This window comes from Oreochromis aureus, linkage group 15, assembly GCF_013358895.1.
Source record: "Oreochromis aureus strain Israel breed Guangdong linkage group 15, ZZ_aureus, whole genome shotgun sequence".
In the NCBI taxonomy this organism is placed as follows: domain Eukaryota; kingdom Metazoa; phylum Chordata; class Actinopteri; order Cichliformes; family Cichlidae; genus Oreochromis; species Oreochromis aureus.
Window position 1 is genome coordinate 26,348,453 of NC_052956.1, and position 19,784 is coordinate 26,368,236.

Sequence of the window (19,784 nt, forward strand, 5' to 3'; positions counted from 1 at the left end):
TATTGTAGTTTTGTGGGATTTGTTGTATTTCATTTTATGATTTTCATACATATTTTCTTGTTTTGAAGAAGAGACAAATTGGTACTATGAAATGAATAAACTGTGACTTCACTTCCATTTTTCATGTATTTCTTTATTCTGGTTATTCTTCATGTTAGTGTAAACCTGACGTAATTACCGGTAACCACAGAGACCGAGCACGTAGGTGAGAGCCAACTGCCACGGTGACGTCACCCTGCTGCTCTCAGCGGGCTCTGCTTCATAGAACAGAAGTTATGTGCGTACTGAAGCGCACGCACGCGCCCGCTATCGGCGGCTGGCACTGTGACCTCTGACCCCGCCCACAGGGCTCGCGCGGAGACTCTCGCAGACACCGATCAGTCCTTCAGACTTTGTCCGAGTTTCTGGAAGCTTCAGCGGGGACCGCGGGAGCCTTCTGCCCCCTCGGGGTCCGCAATAAGGACACGAGCTTACCGCCTCTCTGTCTCTTTAACGGAAACACGAAGCAGTTCGTGAGCCAAAACTTTTCAGTGACCTGCTGACAGATTCCAGGTAAGTTTGCGTGATGAGCTTCTGTTCCCGGTAAAATACACCTGTACCTGTGGGAGCAGCGGAGCGGCTGAAGCTGCTCCACCCTCCGTCCTCCGGCTGGTGTGACCGAGCCGAACCCACCACAGCACCGAGTGAACTGAAGCTCAGACACTAAATTCATCGAATTTTGAAGGGAGTGTGGTTTGGCGGGGACAGCTCGACCTGTCAGCGGTTTTTAGCCACAACTGTGTTTAAACTTTTGAACCTTTGAATCGGAGCATGCGGGTCTGCTCTTATCCAATCACTGTATTGATCCATCAGCACTGAGATCAATGCATTTGTTCTTCTGTGAGGGTGTACCACTAACAGATATGCGCATGTGTACAGTGAAAGGTCTGTTTGAGTTGTTAAATGATGACAAACACCTGAGCTTCAGGTTTAAAGGATCATTCCGCAGTTTTTCCGATACTGGGCTCTGATACTGAAACAACTAGCGCTGAGTTTGCTGGTCCTTCTCTGAAGCCTGAAACCTGCTGCTGCTGCTGAGGAGCGTTTGTTTCTGTGTGATTAAGGTTCCGATGAGGAGTGTTTGATTCTGTGGTTAAAGTTCTGCTGCTGGGCATGAGGAGGAGACCACAGTTTAATGATGAAGCATCTGTCCAGAACGAGGAAGAGTCTCTATCTGAGCTCATCTGCTGAGAAGAAATTTCTCCACCCAGTCAGCCTGTCTTCACTCACACACACACACCCACACACACCTTTACAGGTGAATTTCCTGCCTTTGTTTCTGCTGGTTTACACAGCCAGTGCTCACGTTATTAGGACCATGTTGCAGTGAGTCTGAAAGTTTCATGGTTGTGTTTAATATTATGAAGCTTTACCAATGCAGGAAGGCTGGCTGGACGGGGGGGATTCAAATGCCCCGGGGGAGATTTGAATCCAGGCTTCTGGAAACACCCTTTGACCATGTGACCGACCTACTCCACCTTTCAAGTTTAAAGTTCAGGTTTTCTCACAACGGCGCGTTAATGTGGCGAGCATGCTCAGCTGTCAGGACACGCACACGCACTGAATACCAGAAATACCACATAGCTGACATATTTCACCCACCACGCTGTGATGCGCAGTCACTCGTCTTCACTGATGAAGACTCTGCAGCACACTGAGTGCACGATTCACGTAGCCTTCAGTCTGATTCATTCAGTTTCCAAATCACAGCCATGATAGCTGCGAGTGCTTCGTGTTTATTTTTCTGTTACTGGAGCCAATCATGTGCTTTATCATCAGTCTGTTAATCACCTGACCCATCAGCCTGATTCACTGCATTCTTCTTCTTCTTCTCTTTTCTTGTTATTCATGCATTCCACAGAGTGCCTTTGTCCTGTCTTCCTTCCCTCACCCCAAACCGGTCTGAGTCTGGCTCTGCTGGAGGTTTCTTCCTGTTTTCTTCCTGTTAATGGAGTTTTTCCTTCCCACTGTCGCCAGACTTCTTACTTATGTGATTGTTGAGTGTACAAAGACAGTACAACACCTTGAGGTTACTGTTGTTGTGACTTGGAGCTGTGATTTGGAGCTGAATAAAACCAAGTTAAAACTGGTCCACATCAGAGGTGGACTCGAGCTGTTGGTCAGGAATACAATTCAAATAATAATTTATGATACAACCAAAGCCAAATGGAGTCCAATCAGAGTAAAGGACTCTGACCTCCTGAGCAGATAAAGACGTCCACTGGAGGAGCTCAGTTTGTGACTCAGAGACGTGTTAATGAATGTGAAACTGTGACCCGAGGCAGGCTGACACAGGTGTGATGTCATCGCTTGTGTCGGGTCTGCTTGTCGTGGACGTTAAAAAGATGATAATGTCATTGACTGTTTGTGATTGATTACCTGTATCTGTTTTAACCCTCATCAGCTCAAACGTCGGTAAAACATTTGGCCTGTCATCATGGCAACCAGTACCAAATGGGGGGCGGTAAAGGACCAGGTGACCAGAGGCCCCGCCACAGTCACTGACGGCAAGGTGGAAGCCAATCTGGAGAACGCTGACCCCGAGCTCTGCATCCGACTGCTGCAGGTAGGAAAGAAGCAGAACCTCAGGATTCCTGCAGGGGAAGAGGAGGGCGTCTCACAGCTCTGACCGATGGTCACTCTGCCCCTCCAGGTTCCCACAGTGGTGAACTACTCGGGTCTGCAGCGGTGGCTGGAGGCGAGTAATCGGTCATGGATGGTGCAGTTCCTGGAACTACAGGGTTTGGACCTCCTGCTGGAGGCGCTGGAGCGTCTGTCGGGCCGCGGCTGCGCCCGCATCAGTGATGCTCTGCTGCAGCTCACCTGCGTCAGCTGCGTCCGGGCCATCATGAACTCGTCCACAGGGCTGCACTTCATCCTGGACAACGAGGGCTACGTCAGGACGCTGGCTCAAGGTGGGTGCAGGAACAGAAAGTCAGAGTGAAGCAGATCTGCCTTAAAACCACCTTAAAATCACATTTACACGCTACCCTGAGCAACAGGTAGACTCGAGGCTGTTCCAGCCTAAGCCTAGCAGGTAGCCGGTGTACCTGTGAGGTGACGATGACGACTCCGAGTTATTACTTATGAAAGCTGTAACTCCGCCTCCTCCTATATGCCCTCAGCTCTCGACACTTCCAATGTCATGGTGAAGATGCAGCTGTTCCAGCTGCTGGCGGCTCTTGCCGTCTTCGACCCTCGGGGACACCGCCTTGCCCTAGATGCGCTCGACAACTACAAGGTATGCTCGTGTCCTTGTCCACTTCCTCCTCTTTCCTTATTTCCTTCCTGTCCTTCCTTTTTTCCCTTCCTTCTCGGTCTCCTCTGAGGTGATTTATTTCATGAGATCAGTTTAAGTAATCTGAACTCTGCCCCACGGTGGCAGTCAGGACAAGTAGGTGCTTGGTGATATAAACAGTTAAATGTTGCTGCAGGTCCAGGTCACTTTCAGAGGCTCTCTTGGCTGATTTGTTTAGAGGGGCATGTTTAACTGCGTGATGGACGAACTAACAGATGTCGCATGAGCTGGATGAGGAGACGTGAGCAGGCCATTTGGGTCGGTTTGAAAAGCTTTATCGGCAGGACGTTAGCAAAAGTAAGTGCGAGTCAGTTTCGAGGCCAACACGACAAGCAGAACGGCTCAAACTGAAAGCCACTGGCTGATTACCTGAGTCAGCAGAGAGCTCACAAAGCTCCACCAGAGCTCCTTGCTGCCAGGTGAGAGCAACGATGACGTCGTGTGTGTACCATCAGGGCGTGACTGCAGATATGCCACAACAAACAGCTGAGCCTCAGACGCTGCAGATCTTATCGTCCTTGCCCAGCCTGTTCTCACAGGCTCTGAACTTACAGCATGGAATCATGGGATACCACATGCACACACGTGCGCGCACACACTCGTTTTAATATCTTAGTGAGGACATCTCATTGACCATAACCCTTTCCCTAGCTGCTTACCCTAACCATCAAAAATGAATGCCTAATCCTAACCATAACCTAACTGTAACCCTGACACTAAAACCACATTTTGAGCCTCAGACATGTCTTCAAACTTGTGGGGATGGGCACTTTGTCCCCATAAGGGCTGTTGGTCCCCACATGTATAGTGGCATGCCAATTTTCTGTCCTCACAAAGATGTCTAAACATAACATGTGTATACACACACACACATGCACGCACGCACGCACGCACGCACACGCATGCACACACACACACACAGCTGTTAGGAGTGTTTAATCATCACACTTCAGTCAGACTGAAGCAGGAAGTTGTGTTTAATGAAGGTGTAAATGAACCGTGTCCGTCCTCTGACCTGTCACTTCCTGTGTCTGTATTCAGAGCTTGAAGAAGCAGCAGTATCGCTTCAGCGTGATCATGAATGAGCTTCACGCCACCGACAACATCCCCTACATGGTGACGCTGCTGAGTGTGGTCAACGTCCTCGTGCTGCAGGAGGAGGAGCTGAGGAGGAGGCACCGGGTGCGGCAGGAGTTCATCGGTAAAACGAACTGTTTATCACCACTGACATCACCCCTGCCATCATCATCATCATCATGTCATTGCTGATATCACTGCTTTCATCATGTTGTAGGGTCTTTACCTCACAACAGAAAGACCTTGATGTGACTGTTGTTGTGATTTGGCGATGTATAAATAAAGTTGAATTAAACTGTTATTAGAGTAACGTGAAGGAGAAGCTTGATATCTGTCACAGTGTGACATCAGATCCTTGTACGGAGGCTCTCCTGGAGTCAGGCCTCGCTGAGGGCTCGAGCGTCAGACCCTCAGAGGTCGTCATGGTGTGAGTGCGTCCTGCTGCTTGATCAAAATAAGAAGTGATATATGTGTCTGTGATTTTCAGGTCTGCAGCTGCTGGACCTGCTCCCCAGGCTCAGGTACTGGCTTCATTCTCACTTTGCTTCCATCACTTTATTAATCAATAATCAATCGTGTTTCCGATCAGTTTCCTGTCTGTGTGTGCAGGGAGACGCAGGACAAAGACCTGAACATCCAGTGTGATGTGTTCGAAGACTCTCTGTCGGAGGACATGGAGGAGCTGGAGAGACTGTACGGAGGGATTGATATGAGCAGCCACCAGCAAGTCTTCACGACGCTCTACACCACGGTAACCGCAGTTTCAAGAGCGATGCGACTCAAGCCGGAGCGTTTAAACCAATGTTTCCCAACCACTGTGCTGTGGAAGATTATCTTATTCCACCCGATTGGTACTCTAAGCGACCGGCGTGAGTAATGGGCAGAACAATTACCAATTATATTATCTTCCACTAGAGGGGAGTACAACTACCTGCTTTAATTTAATTGGTTGCCAACTGCCAGTAAAACAGAAGAAGATGAAGAAGAAATTACATAATAGTCATGCTGTGAGTGAGACTACGCAGCACGCAATAGCAATAGATAGATATTTGAAAAGAAAAATAGTTTTCTTCTTAGTACAAAGGCTTCGCCTCCAAAATTTTGAACACGGTAACAAATCCGGACAATTTCTAGCGAACCAGTTAAAAATCAATAAAGAAAAAACAACCATATGTGCTGTTAAAGATTTATCTGGGAACACAATATATGACCTTAAAAAAATAAACAAAGTTTTTAGGGATTTCTATGAAACTTTATATACACCACAAATAAACCCATCTAAAAACGAAATTGATCGATTTCTCGACAACGTAACTCTTCCAAAATTATTAGATACCCAAGCAATGGCACTGGATTCGCCACTGACACTAGGTGAACTCCAGGAAGCCCTGATAAGTATGCCCAATAATAAGGCTCCAGGTCCAGATGGCTTTCTAGCAGAATTTTACAAAGAATTCTGGACGATTCTGGCACCAATTTTTCACAGAATGTTGCAGGAAATCAAAGAAAATGGCAGACTACCACCAAATATGAACTCTGCAAATATTAGTCTCTTACTAAAACCAGGCAAAGACCCTGTATTTCCTTCAAGCTATCGTCCAATATCCCTTATTAATGTAGACCTTAAAATAATCTGCAAAGCTCTCTCAAAGGGATTAGAGAAAATAACCCCCCTTTTAATTCATCCTGACCAAACTGGTTTCATAAAAGGTAGGCATTCATCAACAAATACACGTAGACTACTTAATTTAATAGACTACTTGTGCAGTAAAAATACTGAAACCATAATATTGTCTCTTAATGCAAAAAAGGCGTTTGACAGAGTTAACTGGAAATTTCTATTTGCAACTTTACACAAATTTGGTTTTGGAAACTCTTTCGTAAGCTGGTTAAAAATATTATATAATTCCCCAACAGCTTGTGTCAGAACAAATGACCAAACATCCTCCAGCTTCTGTCTCCTAAGGGGCACCAGGCAGGGATGCCCACTCTCCCCTTCACTGTTTGCAGTTTTTATTGAGCCACTAGCAGCAGCAATTAGACAGGCTACATTAATTAAGGGCATAAAATGTAAGAATGTAGAACATAAAATCAGCCTTTATGCGGATGATGTGTTACTTTTTCTCCAAAACTCACAAACCAATCTCTCTGGGGTAATTGCATTGATAAACTCTTTCTCAAGAGTCTCAGATTATTCAATTAACTGGCCAAAATCTACAGTTCTTCAGATTAATTGCTCCTTCCATAATTCTTCATCTACCTGACTGCAATCTGGAAACATTAAATATTTAGGTATCAATATCTCTCCTAAACTTGCAGAATTAACTAAATTAAACCACATCCCACTTTTAAAGACAGTAGAAGGCGATCTGGCTAGATGGAAATCTCTACCCATATCACTCATGGGAAGGGTCGCCGCTATAAAAATGATGGTTTTGCCAAAAATAAACTATTTATTTTCAATGATCCCAATTAAGCCATCACAAGATTGGTTCAGATCTCTAGACTTGTATATTTCTAAATTCCTTTGGAAAGATAAACCCCTGCATATCAGCTTAAAAACATTACAAAGGACCAAGGATAAAGGAGGACTAGATCTGCCTAACTTTAATCACTACTTTTTAGCCAACAGGCTTCAGTTCATCTCTAGATGGTTAAAACACACCTTCTTAGATGAACCCTGGATAGATGTAGAACAGGCACTATGTAATAATCTAGAAATTTCAGACCTACCATTTATCAGCTCAAACATCAAACGACATGAATGCTTTAAAAGCATCGACATCAGCTCTTCTCTGACAGCATGGTGGGAGTTTCTAAAAATAACAGTCTTCATTAATCCCATGCAAATGTACACCTATCTGGAACAATCCGGACATACTGCAAAACAATAATATGATCAACTTTCCAGATTGGAGTTGTAAAGGAATCAAATACTTAGAACATATATTAGAAGGAACAGAATTGATTCCATTTGACAGAATAGTTACACAATATGATCAACAAGAAAAGATTTTTGGAATATCAACAAATTAAATCCATAGTAAAAAAGAAATTTAATCCCAGTGAAGCTGAATTACAAACACCACCAAGTGTGGTTCAATTTTTTAATCTTAAAACCCCCAAATTATTGTCTAAAATATACAGAACACTTTCTAAAATAGATGAATATCCCTTCCTATTGCAAAATGGGAAGTGGATTTATCGATCAGTTTAGACCAAAACCTTTCGTCTCAGATATGCTTAAAAACCTTTCAATGGATCAGAAATCCCAATTTGCAATTAATACAATACAAAATATTACATAGAGTGCACTATATTGGTCATAGGATGTTCAAGATGGGCTATACATCTTCTAACAACTGCTCACACTGTCAAGCAAATACACCGGACAGTTATATCCACGCTCTTTGGTTCTGTCCACCAGTTCAGAAGTTTTGGTGTGAGATATGTGAAGACTTATCAAAGTGTCTGAAATGTAACATTCCAGCCTCCCCTTTACTTGAATGAGGTCACTACAGAAATAAACACAGCCCACATTATTTTTACGGCCCTATGCATTGCCAAGAAAACGGTCCTCATTAACTGGATAAATAAAAATAATCTTAATTCTAACCAATATAAAAACCATCTAATAGATCACATTAGTCTTGATACAGCCTCTGCCATCACATTTGATCAATCCCTCTGGGCTCCCTTGATTGGCTTCATCACCTAGTGGGGGTGGGGGGGTCATGGTTTGGTCCTGCCTTTGCTATTGTGGTTGATATGGGGGTAGTGACGGCCTTAGGATGTCTGGGTATTCCCTAGGGACGTTTTCCGTGGAGAACCTAACGCGGGGGTTGTGGTCATGACCTGGTTAGGGGCTCTGGTGGCTCTTAGATGGTGTTTTCCTTGTGGCTCCGTACAGCGGAGATGGGGGAGGGTCTGTGCTGGCGGACGTTGGTTACTGGCCTGGTAGCCTGGCTGCCCCGGGGTGGGTCCGGGACGGGCGTGGAGACTTGGGGGTCTGGGGTTGCTCCGCCCCCAGGCTGGGGCTCTGGCTGAGCCTTGGGGCCTTGGGTCCTGGTTGTTGTGTTGCAGGGGTGGTGGGCGGGTGGGTGCATTGGGTCTCAGCCCCGGTGCGGGGGACCTCTGGTACATCGGCCCAACTGCAGGGCTCTCTAACTGGTGGGGAGGCTGTTACATCTTTGCAGGAGGTCTCCTCTCTACAGGAACTCACTCTCCAGGTGGGGGAGAGATATTGGAGAGGTGGAGAATGACTCACCCTGGGTGTCTATTGTCTTGCGTAGTCTGGGAGAAGATTGGATGATGCGGTGGGTGCACTTTTCTCGGAGTCGGGTGGGCTGCCCTGGACTCTGTGGGGCGGGGGTGGTACTGCTGCTGCGGGCCCCGGTCCAGATGGGCCTGGGCCCCCTTGCCCTGGTGGGTTCCAGAGTGTGGGGGTGCCTACTCGGGTCAGTGGGGGGAGCTGGCCCCAGGGAGGGGCTGCTTGCCCCTCCCTTTCTTCCCTCCCCATCCTCAGCTGCCTCCCTCTTCCCGCTCCACCACACCCACACACACGCAGGGCTTGGGGTGCAGGTGTGTCACCAGGGTGCAGGGGAGGCACTCCCCCTCTGTACCCTTCTGGCCGCCTGTGCCTCAATTTTATTCCGCAACCTAGACATCCACATTACTCATACTCTCATAACACATACATATAGGGCCTTGGGGGTGGGCACGTTATATACAGCGTCCAGAGGATGGTCTGTGTATTCAAACCCACCTCTGGCGCTGGTGCCCTATCCTCAATTTTAAATGCATATAGACACTGAGGGTTTTCGGGAGGAGCCGTGCTGCTCTCTGGCAAGAAGCACCATGCCCTCCTGTGTTTTAAATGCACTTTAGAACAGCACGCAGCAACACTACATATGAGCAGGCGGAGGGAGGTTTGGGGTCTTCACTCACCCCCGTTCTGTTAACCGTCGGGACTGGGGGGCTGGGAGGAGGTGCTGGCCGTCAGATTGGGGTCTGTGATGCGGGGTCTCCCTGCTACTGCAGATAAGGAGGTGGTCTGCTTTCCTCCACCCCAGAGAGAAGGGTTACATCTCCTGGGTCCGGGTACGGTTTGCAGGGGTACCCGTACCTGGGATACAGAGTATGTTTGGGGAGTGTGAATGTGTGTACAGTGTCTATTTGTGTCTGTCTCCACGTCGGGTGAGTGCCGAGTATTTGTTTGTGTATATGGGGGTGGGAATGCACGTTTGTGTCTCCGTGCGCCTGTTCGTCTGTGTCTATATGTCAGCTTGGGTCTTAGACTTCACCTCTCTGGGAACATCTCAGGCTCTCCAAGGTATGGAGGCCTGTCTCCTCTCACCACATTCCCTGCCAGTGGCTGATGCCCTCAGACGTTGGTGTGTTGGTGGTTTTTGGTGTCTGGGGCTGGGCGCTCATGTATGTACCGGCTGACTCCCGGTGGCCGATTGGCGGGGCCTGGCGCCTGTGGCCCAGCTGGGCCCCTTCCGGGGGGTGGGGTGCCCTCAGGCCTCTGGCCTCTGGGCCTGAGACCCGGTCCTCTCTGGCACAGCTGGCTGCCGGCAGAGCCCGCGGGCACGTCACTGCAACCCCCTCTGGCCTCTGCTCCATGGCTGCTGGGTGACCTCTCGTTTGGGGCTCTCCTCAGCTCTTCTCAGGAGGGTGGCACGGTTACCCCCCAGTGGTCCTCCTTGGGTCCTCATATTCTGGGGCCTCTGGATGTCTGGGGCCTGGATCTCCTCTATACCTGCTTCATGCCCTGGGGGATGGGGCTATGGCTCCCCACACTCCCTAGCAGATCATTACATGGAGAAACCTTTTGAATACAAGCGTTCCGATCCACACAGGTGTGCACACAGGCGTACACACGGGTTTTCACAGACACAAGCTACACCTTTCTTGGCTGCTACCTCAAAGCACATTGTGTGCTGTTGATCTTGCGTACTGCACAATAACATGTAATATTTAGTATCTACTGTTATCTACTGTTAGCTAGTTTATTGTGATGGTGTTGTATTTATTATGTTGCTCTGTTTTGTTTGTTTTCTCGTCTTTTCTTATCCCTATACAGGTGATCCAGGTGTTTTGTTTGTTTTTCTTTCTTTTTTTTCTCTCTTCCCCCCTTTCTCACCATCTCTTCTCCCCTCTATTTTTCTTTCTCTCCCTCTCTTTCTTTCATTTTTTCTCCCTGTCCTATCCCCCAGTCATGTCTGTCCCGTCTGTAACAGCCGAAAAATCAAACCAAATAAATACATAATTATAATAAAGGTCAATCAAATGGACCAATATGGCAAAGCCATGATGATCCAATTGGTAAAGTAAATCCGCTTGGCATCTTTCTTGGCCTTCAGACAACAATTCTGATGGCTAAAGATCCAAACGGGACAGGCAAACAAAAAAAAAAGAAAAGAAAGAAAAATAGTCAATCTGACCTGGGTCCTTGAGAAAATTCCGACCCAGACGAAGGCCCTAGCATGAGTAGTGGTCAGAAGAAAGCAAAAAAGGTAGACTGGGAACAAACTGAACCAATTCTGCTAAACCTGGTGCGCGGGGAAAAATTATCAATATGCTTTTTGTGACATGTTTGTTTGGTGGTGTGCTGTGTGATTTTTCTAACGTGAAATATGTACCGTCGCTCCAAAAGATTGGGAAACACTGGTTTAAACTACAAAACCCAACACTGTCACCCTCAGAGTGATCGGCACAGTATCTGTGAAAGTGACACTGCTGGTAGTTCTCTTTTCAATGATAGAAATGTACGGAGACAGAATAACCTGTCTTGACCCTCTCTGCGTTCAGGTGTCCAGCCATCCGTCCTCCGTGCAGCTGCTGTCCATTCTTCAGGCCTTGTTGCTGGTGGGTCCGGACAGAGCTGAGGTCTGGTGTGCTCTGGAGCTGCTGATGGATCGAGCCACCCTGCTGGCTCAGGACGGTAAGTATGAGGGTGCATCCAGCAGCAGATCACTGGGTCCAGCTCTGATTCCGCCTCTTTGTAGAAGTGTCCTCTCTATATGAACCGTGACAACTGTAAAGAGTCCCTCAAGGTTCAGATGCAGGCCCTGTTTTTATGTCAGTTTGTATAAATGACAGCAGGCAGAGTATGATCAAAGCTGAGGGCATTTCACAGGATCAGGCGAAGGTGAACTCATCGGCTTTGATTTTCTTGATCGCAGCTGAGGTAGACTCTGCAGACCACCTGCTGGAGAAGCTCCTCCCCCGAAAGACTTACTCAGCCAATCACAGGAGCCGTACCATCGACAGGGTGGTCCAGACTAGACTACCAGACAGTCCTCCCAGCCAATCAGAGGCACTCACCAAAGATGCCCCAACAGCCCCCACCGCAGCAGCACTGCCTCCGGCTCCTCCCACTTCCTGTCCCCCCGCTCTACCTCCTCCCTTACCCGGTGCTATGGCTCTTCCCCCTCCACCCCCACCCTTACCTGGTCCTATGGCTCCTCCCCCTCCACCCCCACCCTTACCGGGTACTGGACCTCCACTCCCTCCTTCTCTTCCAGATGACATCAGAGCTGAGACAGTTCAAAGTCTGGGCAGGTCATATAGCAGCTCCGCCCCTAATTCAAGCCACACCCCCTTCCCAACGCTGCGGATGAAGAAGCTGAACTGGCAGAAACTTCCGTCCAGACTGGTGTCAGGTGAGGTCTGGTATTGGCCCAGGTCAGGTGCAGGATTCATGCGAGCTGACGTCACTCTGTGTCCACAGGCCACGAGTCTCTGTGGACGTCGACATCTTTGGACTCCATGGAGCCAGATTACTGCAGCATCGAGCAGCTCTTCAGTCTCCCTCCAACTGAGACAAAGACCAGAACCAAGTCAAAGACGGAGCCCAAAGAGGTGCCGCAGCTTTCCCTGTCCTCACCTTACAGGTGTGGCATTACAGGTTTTAAATTTTTCACATCCACATGTTCAATTCTCTCCACAGGTGTCCTTCATCGACGCCAAGAAGAGCCTTAACCTCAACATCTTCCTCAAGCACTTCAAATGGTGACTGTTCTTTTTCTGAGTCTTGCAGCCAATAAAAACACCTGTGCTGTGACATCACTGTCCCTGTATCACCTGACCTGTCTCACCTGCAGTTCCCACGAGGACTTTGTGGATCTGATCCGAAGAGGAGACCGATCGAAGTTTGATGTGGAGGCCCTGAAACAGTTGATCAAACTCCTCCCAGAGAAACATGAGGTCAGAGCAGAGGTCACCTGCGCTTCGCCTGTTCTCCACCTGTCCCTCACTTGCCCTTCACTTGTTTTCCATCTGTCTCTCACCTGCCCCTCACCTGTGCTCCAGTTGTCCTTCACCTGTACTTGACCTGTATCTCATCTTTCTCTCCTCAGGTAGGGAACCTGAAGTCTCATCAGGCAGAGCGGGACAAGTTGGCATCAGCAGATCAGTTTTACTTGCAGCTCATTGATCTGCCCAGGTGTGAGGACAGCGACAGCTGCAGCACACATCACGCACAGATAAATAAGCACAGCTCACCACAGGTCCACTCACTCGCGGTGTGTGTGTGTGTGTTGCAGTTACTCTCTGAGGATTGAGTGTATGTTGCTGTGTGAGGAGAGCAGCTGTGTGTTGGAAACTATGAGGCCCAGAGCTGAGCTGCTGGACCGCGCCTGCCAGAGTGTGTATACACATGACAAACACACAGCAGCTACACAACAAACACACTGGCTGCACACGCATGTTTGCTGCTGATCTGCTGTGGTGGTGTTCTTGTTTCTGTTTGTGTGTGTTGTTTTGTGTGCAGGTGTGAAGGAGAGCGCTCGGCTGCCAGTCTTCTGTAAACTAATCCTGAGTGTCGGAAACTTTCTCAACTATGTGAGAATCTTTTTTTTTCTCCTTGTAATCTGATTACTTTGTGTGGCATGCTCAATGAGGGTCCTAAAACAGTTCTCTTCCCGAAGACTCAAACCACACAAACAAACTCAAACACAAACTCTGACCAGTGTTGGGGTCGTTACTCAGAAAAAGTAATCTATTACACATCACTTGTTGCTTTGCAGTCTGTCATATGACCATCCAACCTGAAGCACAGTGTTACATGATCATCAGTGACCAGTGTAAACCTGAGGCTACATTTACACGTGCAGCGCTCTGAAGCACATTTGTTTCCACTGCTGTGCCGCACAGTAACTGTTTCCCGCTGTGCCGAGTAAAGCGCAGCACGTCAGTGAGGAGTACTCACGCATGTGCGCTGTGACATAGTTTCACACGACCAATAGAATCGAAGCCTACCACTGCACTAAATTCCATCACATGATGAAGGAAAACACTCGTATCAGTGCGTATCAGAGTTCTGTGAACTTTCTCACACAGGTTTATGTGCATGTATGGGGACCTCTAGAGCCTCTCAACAGCTCTGGGGACGACACACTCTTCACTAGTCGGGATAGTTGAAAGCTTTCTTCTATACTAAACGTCACCAATCTCTCACATCTCAAAACTCTCTCTCTCTCTTTCTCTCTCACTCGCTGGCTCTGTCTTGCTGCCATTACTCCCAAAACTTTCCCCTCTTTCTAAACAACCAAATCCCAGGTCTTGCCGTTTTTTATTGGTCGACATGGTACATTTTTCCACCAATAGGAAAGAAGTGGCTTTTTTTCTTTCTTTACTCTTTTCGTGCTGTCCTTAGAAAACGCTTTTTTAAAATTAACCGTGACAATAGTATTTAGAAAAAACCATCACTTATATATATATTTTTATCATAACTCTGGATTTAGTGCTCTTTCATTAAAATGTAAAAACTGGTGTATACTTTGAAGTCCGAACTTTCAACACAAGCTGAAATAGAGATTTAGCGTGGCTGAAGCTTGTTGCTATGTCAGCTTAAATAAGTCATGTGATTTGGAGGTGCGGCGTGTCCGTGGAGCCCAGAGGGTTAATAACACTCACCTTCATTCCATTTCAAGACTGTTACAACCAACCAACCACCTGTGTAAAATCTGAAATGCTCGTGGTTATGGGCTCAAATTGTGGTCATAAATATTTTGTACTTGTAAATCAGGATTTGTATGTGTAAAAAGAATTTATGTGCATGAAAAAGATTTGTATGTGTAAAAAGAATTTGTGTGTGCGTAAAAAAAGATTTGTGTGTGGACTTGAGTGCAGATTTGTGTGCACTCAAGTTTCAAGTTTAAAGTATGAATTTTGACCCTATTTTTCTTCCTTTCAGCTGATTGGTCAATGTCCTGTCAATCACAAATTGAACTATCCAATCAGAGAACAGATGGGTTTGGCTGTCAGAGGGGCGCTTTTTTGAACTGCAGGTCCTCGAAGGATAAATGCCCTTTCAGGGCCACACCATGAAGGAAAACATCTGTGTGTGTCCAAGTAAACTTTTTCTCACAGGTCGACGTGCTTACACAGGGACCTCCCGAGCGTTTTCAAAGGCGCTGTCGACCTCGGAGGAAAAGCAGTTTTGTGGAAATGACACACTGTTTACTAGTTGGGACAGTTACAAAGCTTTCCTCATTATGAATGAGCGATAAGTTTTTATTAAACATTTGAACATAATTCAACACAAACTCTTGTGAAGGACACAAAGGCAGAGAGATGTAGGTTTAAAAAAGACTCGTAGAGTGGCAACAAAGAAAAAAAAGACATCCAAGCAGAGCGCAGCGGCCAGCACAACACAAAGTTTGGGTCCTTTACGCTAAGTGGGACAGGTGGAGAACAAGCTAGCGGTCAGTGTGCCGCGTCCTATGTGAAAGGGCCTGAAGTTCTTGGCTAGCTTAGCATTAACATGCTGTCTGTGCAGATGTTAGCAGTATAATGCAGCTGTTTATGTCCTGGATGCCAGTTCCACTTCACCATCATGCTTGTTGTCCTTTCATGCAAAAAAAATAAGTCATGTCCATGTCTCTGCTGTAGACTGGGCTGCTAGCGACTGCTGGACTTCACCTCAGCTAACTGGAGTCTGATGAAGTTTTTATGAAGTTATCTAAGCAGTAATATCACAGCTGTGAGGTTGATTGCACTAACAGTTCATCTAAGGAGTGTTTTTTTTTTTTTTTTTTTTTTTTTAAATGACACTGATTAGCAGGTATCTGTGTGACAAAACACTGATAACTAAGCTAGCTACTATCCACAGAAATGACTATCCAAACGTAGTCATTTCCTGGAACAAAAAGCAACATAACACCAAACAAAATGTTAACGTTGACGCTGGTGTTACGCTAGCTGTGTCCATTTTTATACAGTGTGTATGCTCACCTGCAGATTCAGGCGGGTGTGACTCAGCATCACCTAGTGGTTCAGCAGCAAATCTACCAAAAGACAGTTCATTTAGTTGCCAAATCATAAACGTGTCTGTTATTTAGCTGAAATAAAATGTAAAGGCTGGTAGTCTGATTTAGTTGTGTGATGTATGGTCCATCAGGGAACTCACACGGGGAACGCTGAAGGCTTTAAGATCAGCACTCTGCTCAAACTGACCGAAACCAAAGCCAACAAGTCAAGAGTCACGCTGCTGCACCACATCCTGCAGGTAACGCTGGGAATGCTGGGAATACTACGAATACTGGGGAATACTGCAATATTCTCATAATAATTCAGTTGCTGCTGTTTGTGCCCCTCAGGAGGCTGAAGAAAATCACCCCGACCTGCTGAACCTTCCCGATGACCTGGAGATCTGTGCAACGGCTGCTGGGTAAACACATATAAAAGCTTAGCCTGCTGGGCGGAGTCTGTGACGTGGTAGCTCAGGTGTTTCGCCTGCAGCAGTGTTAAATTTCACCCTTTGACTCCACCTGCAGGCTCAGCTTGGACTCTATTCAGTCTGAAACAAACACTCTAAGCAAACGGCTGAAAAACTCAGAGAGGAGCATTTCCTCCTCATCTGACGACATGAAGGAGCAGTACCTGTCCACCATACAGGTGAGACACTCAGTATGACGCTGTCACCTTTACGGGCAGATAAATCCAGTCTGTACACTCACTAACACCGTTTTAGTGGGACAGATTTGCCGTTCCAGGTGAACTTACCTTGTGTTCTTCTGTGGTGTTACCAGGAGAGCCTGCAGGCTGTCGAGCAGCTGCAAGTGCTGCTGTCATCTGTGGAGGAGCAGAGGAAGCGCCTGTCCGTCTACCTCTGTGAGGACACCAGCAGCTTTTCCCTCGAAGAGCTCTTCACCACCATCAAGACCTTCAGAGACCTGTTCCTCCGAACCCTCAAGGTCAGCGGCCAATCATTGTGCGGCTCAGTCTGCAGGGCTCGTACCCTGCCGCATGTTTGTATGTGTCATCTAAACGGTGTCTCAGCCAGCCAATCAGCTCTGACTTCAACCGTAACAGAGTGTGGTAGCTGCCACACATTAGTCCTGTTTCCCTGTAAATGTTAAGCTCCGCCCTCTCTGGGGGCCTGTAGGCCTGCTGAAGTTTGAGCTGTGTGTTCCTTTTATTCTTCCATCAGGAGAACGAAGGTTACAGGGAGCAGGAGAAGAGGAGGAAGAGGCTGGAGGAAGAGAGGAAACGGAGAGGAGAAGCTCCCACCGGAAAGATCAGTGAGTCAGACACTGTCATTTCACCTTAAATCCTGTCTCCTTAAATGGAGAGACAGGTGTCCCTCACCTGTCTCTCCAGGTGAGGGGCAGGTGGAGAACAGGTGAGACATGTGAAGGGCCGGTGAAGGACAGGTCGAGAATCAATAGCTGACATCAGCAACACTTCTCTGCAACAGTTTATCAGCAGCTGAATATTTAAAGGAAATGATGTGACAGCATCAGGACGAGAAGAAAGTTTGTAAAGATTAAATGCTGTGGTACCTGTGAGGCTGTCAGGTGACGCATTGACAGCTTTCATCTGTACACATGCGCTGAGGTCACAGGGGAATGTGTGTCTGTGCTGCAGTTAGGACGGACACGGCCAATCAGGACGAAGGATGCATCGTCGACAACCTGCTGGCCGAGATCAGGAAGGGCTGCAGGCTGAGGAAGACAAGGCCACGGGCAGAGCCGGGCTGTGGGGTTAAAGGTGAGAGCCCGGCAGGACTTCTGTAGATTTTCTTGTCACCACTGCTCGTTTGACCCAGGTTCTCCTTTTCAGGTCAGCCCAGGGTCACGCAGATGTCGCCGGCCCAAGATGAGCCAGATTTGCCCAAGAAGCCTCGGGAGGAGGTCCGGACTCCCACACATCCACCTGCTGGAACCAGACCAGAACCGGAGCTGGCAGAGCCCGACAGAGCTGCCTCAGAGCTCCAGGCCCTCGGTGAACCCCCCACAGCTGAGGCCCAGGGTCTGGAGTCTGAAGTGGAAACTGGACCGGCGCAGCAGGAAGTCCAGCACGCAGCAGCTGGTCAGCAGGATGTGACCCAGGCGAACAGGAGCAAAGATCCTAACCCGGAAGATTCTGCACTCCAGAACGCATCGAACACCTTAGACACCAGCCCGGCAGGTAGAGTGAGGCGCTGTGCTCTCTGCTTCAGGCTTTGAGTATGCTCAGTGCTGCTGTTTGTTTCTGAAACGTGGAAACTTTAACTCTTCCTGTTCCACAGCCCACCCACACAGATCAAGTTGTGTTCAGTGTTTGCAGCAGAGTGACAGAGACTCAGCCGCAGATAGCAGTTGAGTCGAGTCGAGATTGCCATACCATGGTGATGTAGCCGGATCAATCTGGCTGTTGTGATGTAGCTCTGAGTCTATGAGGTCACTTCCTGTTTCTTAACATTAGTGTTTCCTGCGACATGGTGAGCTGAGGCTCAGGCTGTAAGGTCGCATCAAGGCGATGATAGAACATCCTGTAGTGTTGATGATGAAATAAGCTTTATATCTAGAAACCGACCAATCGTATCCTCTCTTTGATCCCCAGGAGGCAGTGGTCACACAGGAAGGAAGCGTTCGAAGAAAAAGAAAAAATGCATCCTTCAGTGAGGTGAGCTCACCTGCAGCTGTGTAAATCCACGTCAGCGGCGATTCACTGCTGTCCTTCACTCTGAAGCATTTCATTGGTCGAGATGTTTTTATGTTGTGGGATTTGAAGGTCTTTTTTAAATGTCATTTATTATTTTATTCTTCTATGGTTCCAGGTGAATGGATCAGGACTTGTTTCTGTGGCGACAGCACTGAACCTGCAGGAGAACAAAGTGTTTAAAAGGGAAACACAATCACAAAGGAGGAGGAAGCAGCAAGGATTCTGGGCGGAGCTTCCTGTGACTGACCGATCTAACCCTCGCTCACCTCTCGGTGGCGACTGCGTCCGTTTGTGATGTCAGCAAGGTTTCTGTGTACACTTCCTGTCAGGTGGAGGCGCTGCTGGTCTCTGAGCTCAGGTGGTCTGATGTGGGTGGGGCTCAGAAAGCACAGCACAGCAAAGAAACTCTGGCCAGGTTAATGCCACCTGCCTGCTCACCTGCTTTCCTGCAAAAGACCTTTCAGATTAAAAGCCTCACATTGTTCCCCTGCAGGTGTTCAGGTTTTAGACTTTTCGGTTCTTATTGTTGAGGAAATGTTCGCTGAAACTTTTACTGTGAGAATAAATGTTGTTCCAACCCTTTGATGAGTCTTGTTTTTTGTTTGTTTTTTTTTTCTGGCCCTGTTCGGTACTTTAGCAATCAGAATTGTTGTCTGAAGGCCAGGAAAGATGCCCAACGGGTTTATTTTTTCAAGTGGAGAAAATGTGGCAATGGGATATTGGTCCACTTGATTGATCTATATTATTATTATGTATTTATTTATTTATTTATTTATTTATCTATTTATTTAATTTTAAGTTATTACAAATTGGACAGACAATTAGACAGAAAGGGGGAAAGAAAAACAGAGGGGATCGGGGGACAGTAAGAAAAGACACTAAGATCACCATTGGATCACCTGTTAACAGAAGAAAAAAGAAAACAACACAAAACATAGGTCAAAGCAACAACCTAGCTACGTGTAAGTAACAGTAAATATTAAATATTGAATGTTATTGAGCACCACGCAAGACCAACAGCTCACGATATGCTTTAAGGAGCAGCCAAGAAAGATACAGTTTGTGTCTGTGAGCACCCATGTGTACACCCATAAGCACGCTTGAGTTAAAAAGGTTTATCCATGTAATGATCTGCTAGAGGGTGTGGGGAGCCATAGCCCTGCCCCCCAGAGCATGAAGCAGACATGGAGGAGACCCAGGCCCCCCAGAGTGCGAAAGCCCAAGGAGCACCACCGGAGAGGCAACCGCGCCACCTTCCCAGAAAGAGCTGAGGAGAGCCCCTGAGCGCCCAGCCCAGGACACTGATAACTACCAACGCACCGACGACTGAGGGCATCAGCCACCGGCAGGGAGTGTGGTGGGTGGAGACAGGCCTCCATACCTTGGAGGGCCTGAGATTTTCCCAGAGACGCGGAGGTGGAGACTCGACCTGACA

General features: G+C 47.6%; 1 protein-coding gene across 1 annotated transcript; it reads left to right on the plus strand.

Annotated features, from left to right (window-relative positions):
* The first annotated feature begins 259 nt into the window (after positions 1-259).
* Positions 260-18,932, plus strand: LOC116324105 (inverted formin-2-like). Its single transcript, XM_031744658.2, has 24 exons — positions 260-552; positions 2,444-2,605; positions 2,693-2,954; positions 3,165-3,280; positions 4,379-4,538; positions 4,902-4,935; positions 5,024-5,165; positions 11,228-11,360; positions 11,602-12,081; positions 12,150-12,280; positions 12,369-12,430; positions 12,523-12,625; positions 12,778-12,863; positions 12,964-13,064; positions 13,191-13,261; positions 15,822-15,929; positions 16,021-16,091; positions 16,198-16,318; positions 16,453-16,617; positions 16,854-16,944; positions 17,291-17,413; positions 17,486-17,833; positions 18,248-18,310; positions 18,465-18,932. The coding sequence occupies exons 2-23, from the start codon at positions 2,477-2,479 to the stop codon at positions 18,307-18,309; spliced, it is 3,099 nt and encodes a 1,032-aa protein (XP_031600518.1). The 5' UTR covers positions 260-552; positions 2,444-2,476; the 3' UTR covers position 18,310; positions 18,465-18,932.
* Positions 18,933-19,784: the final 852 nt, after the last annotated feature.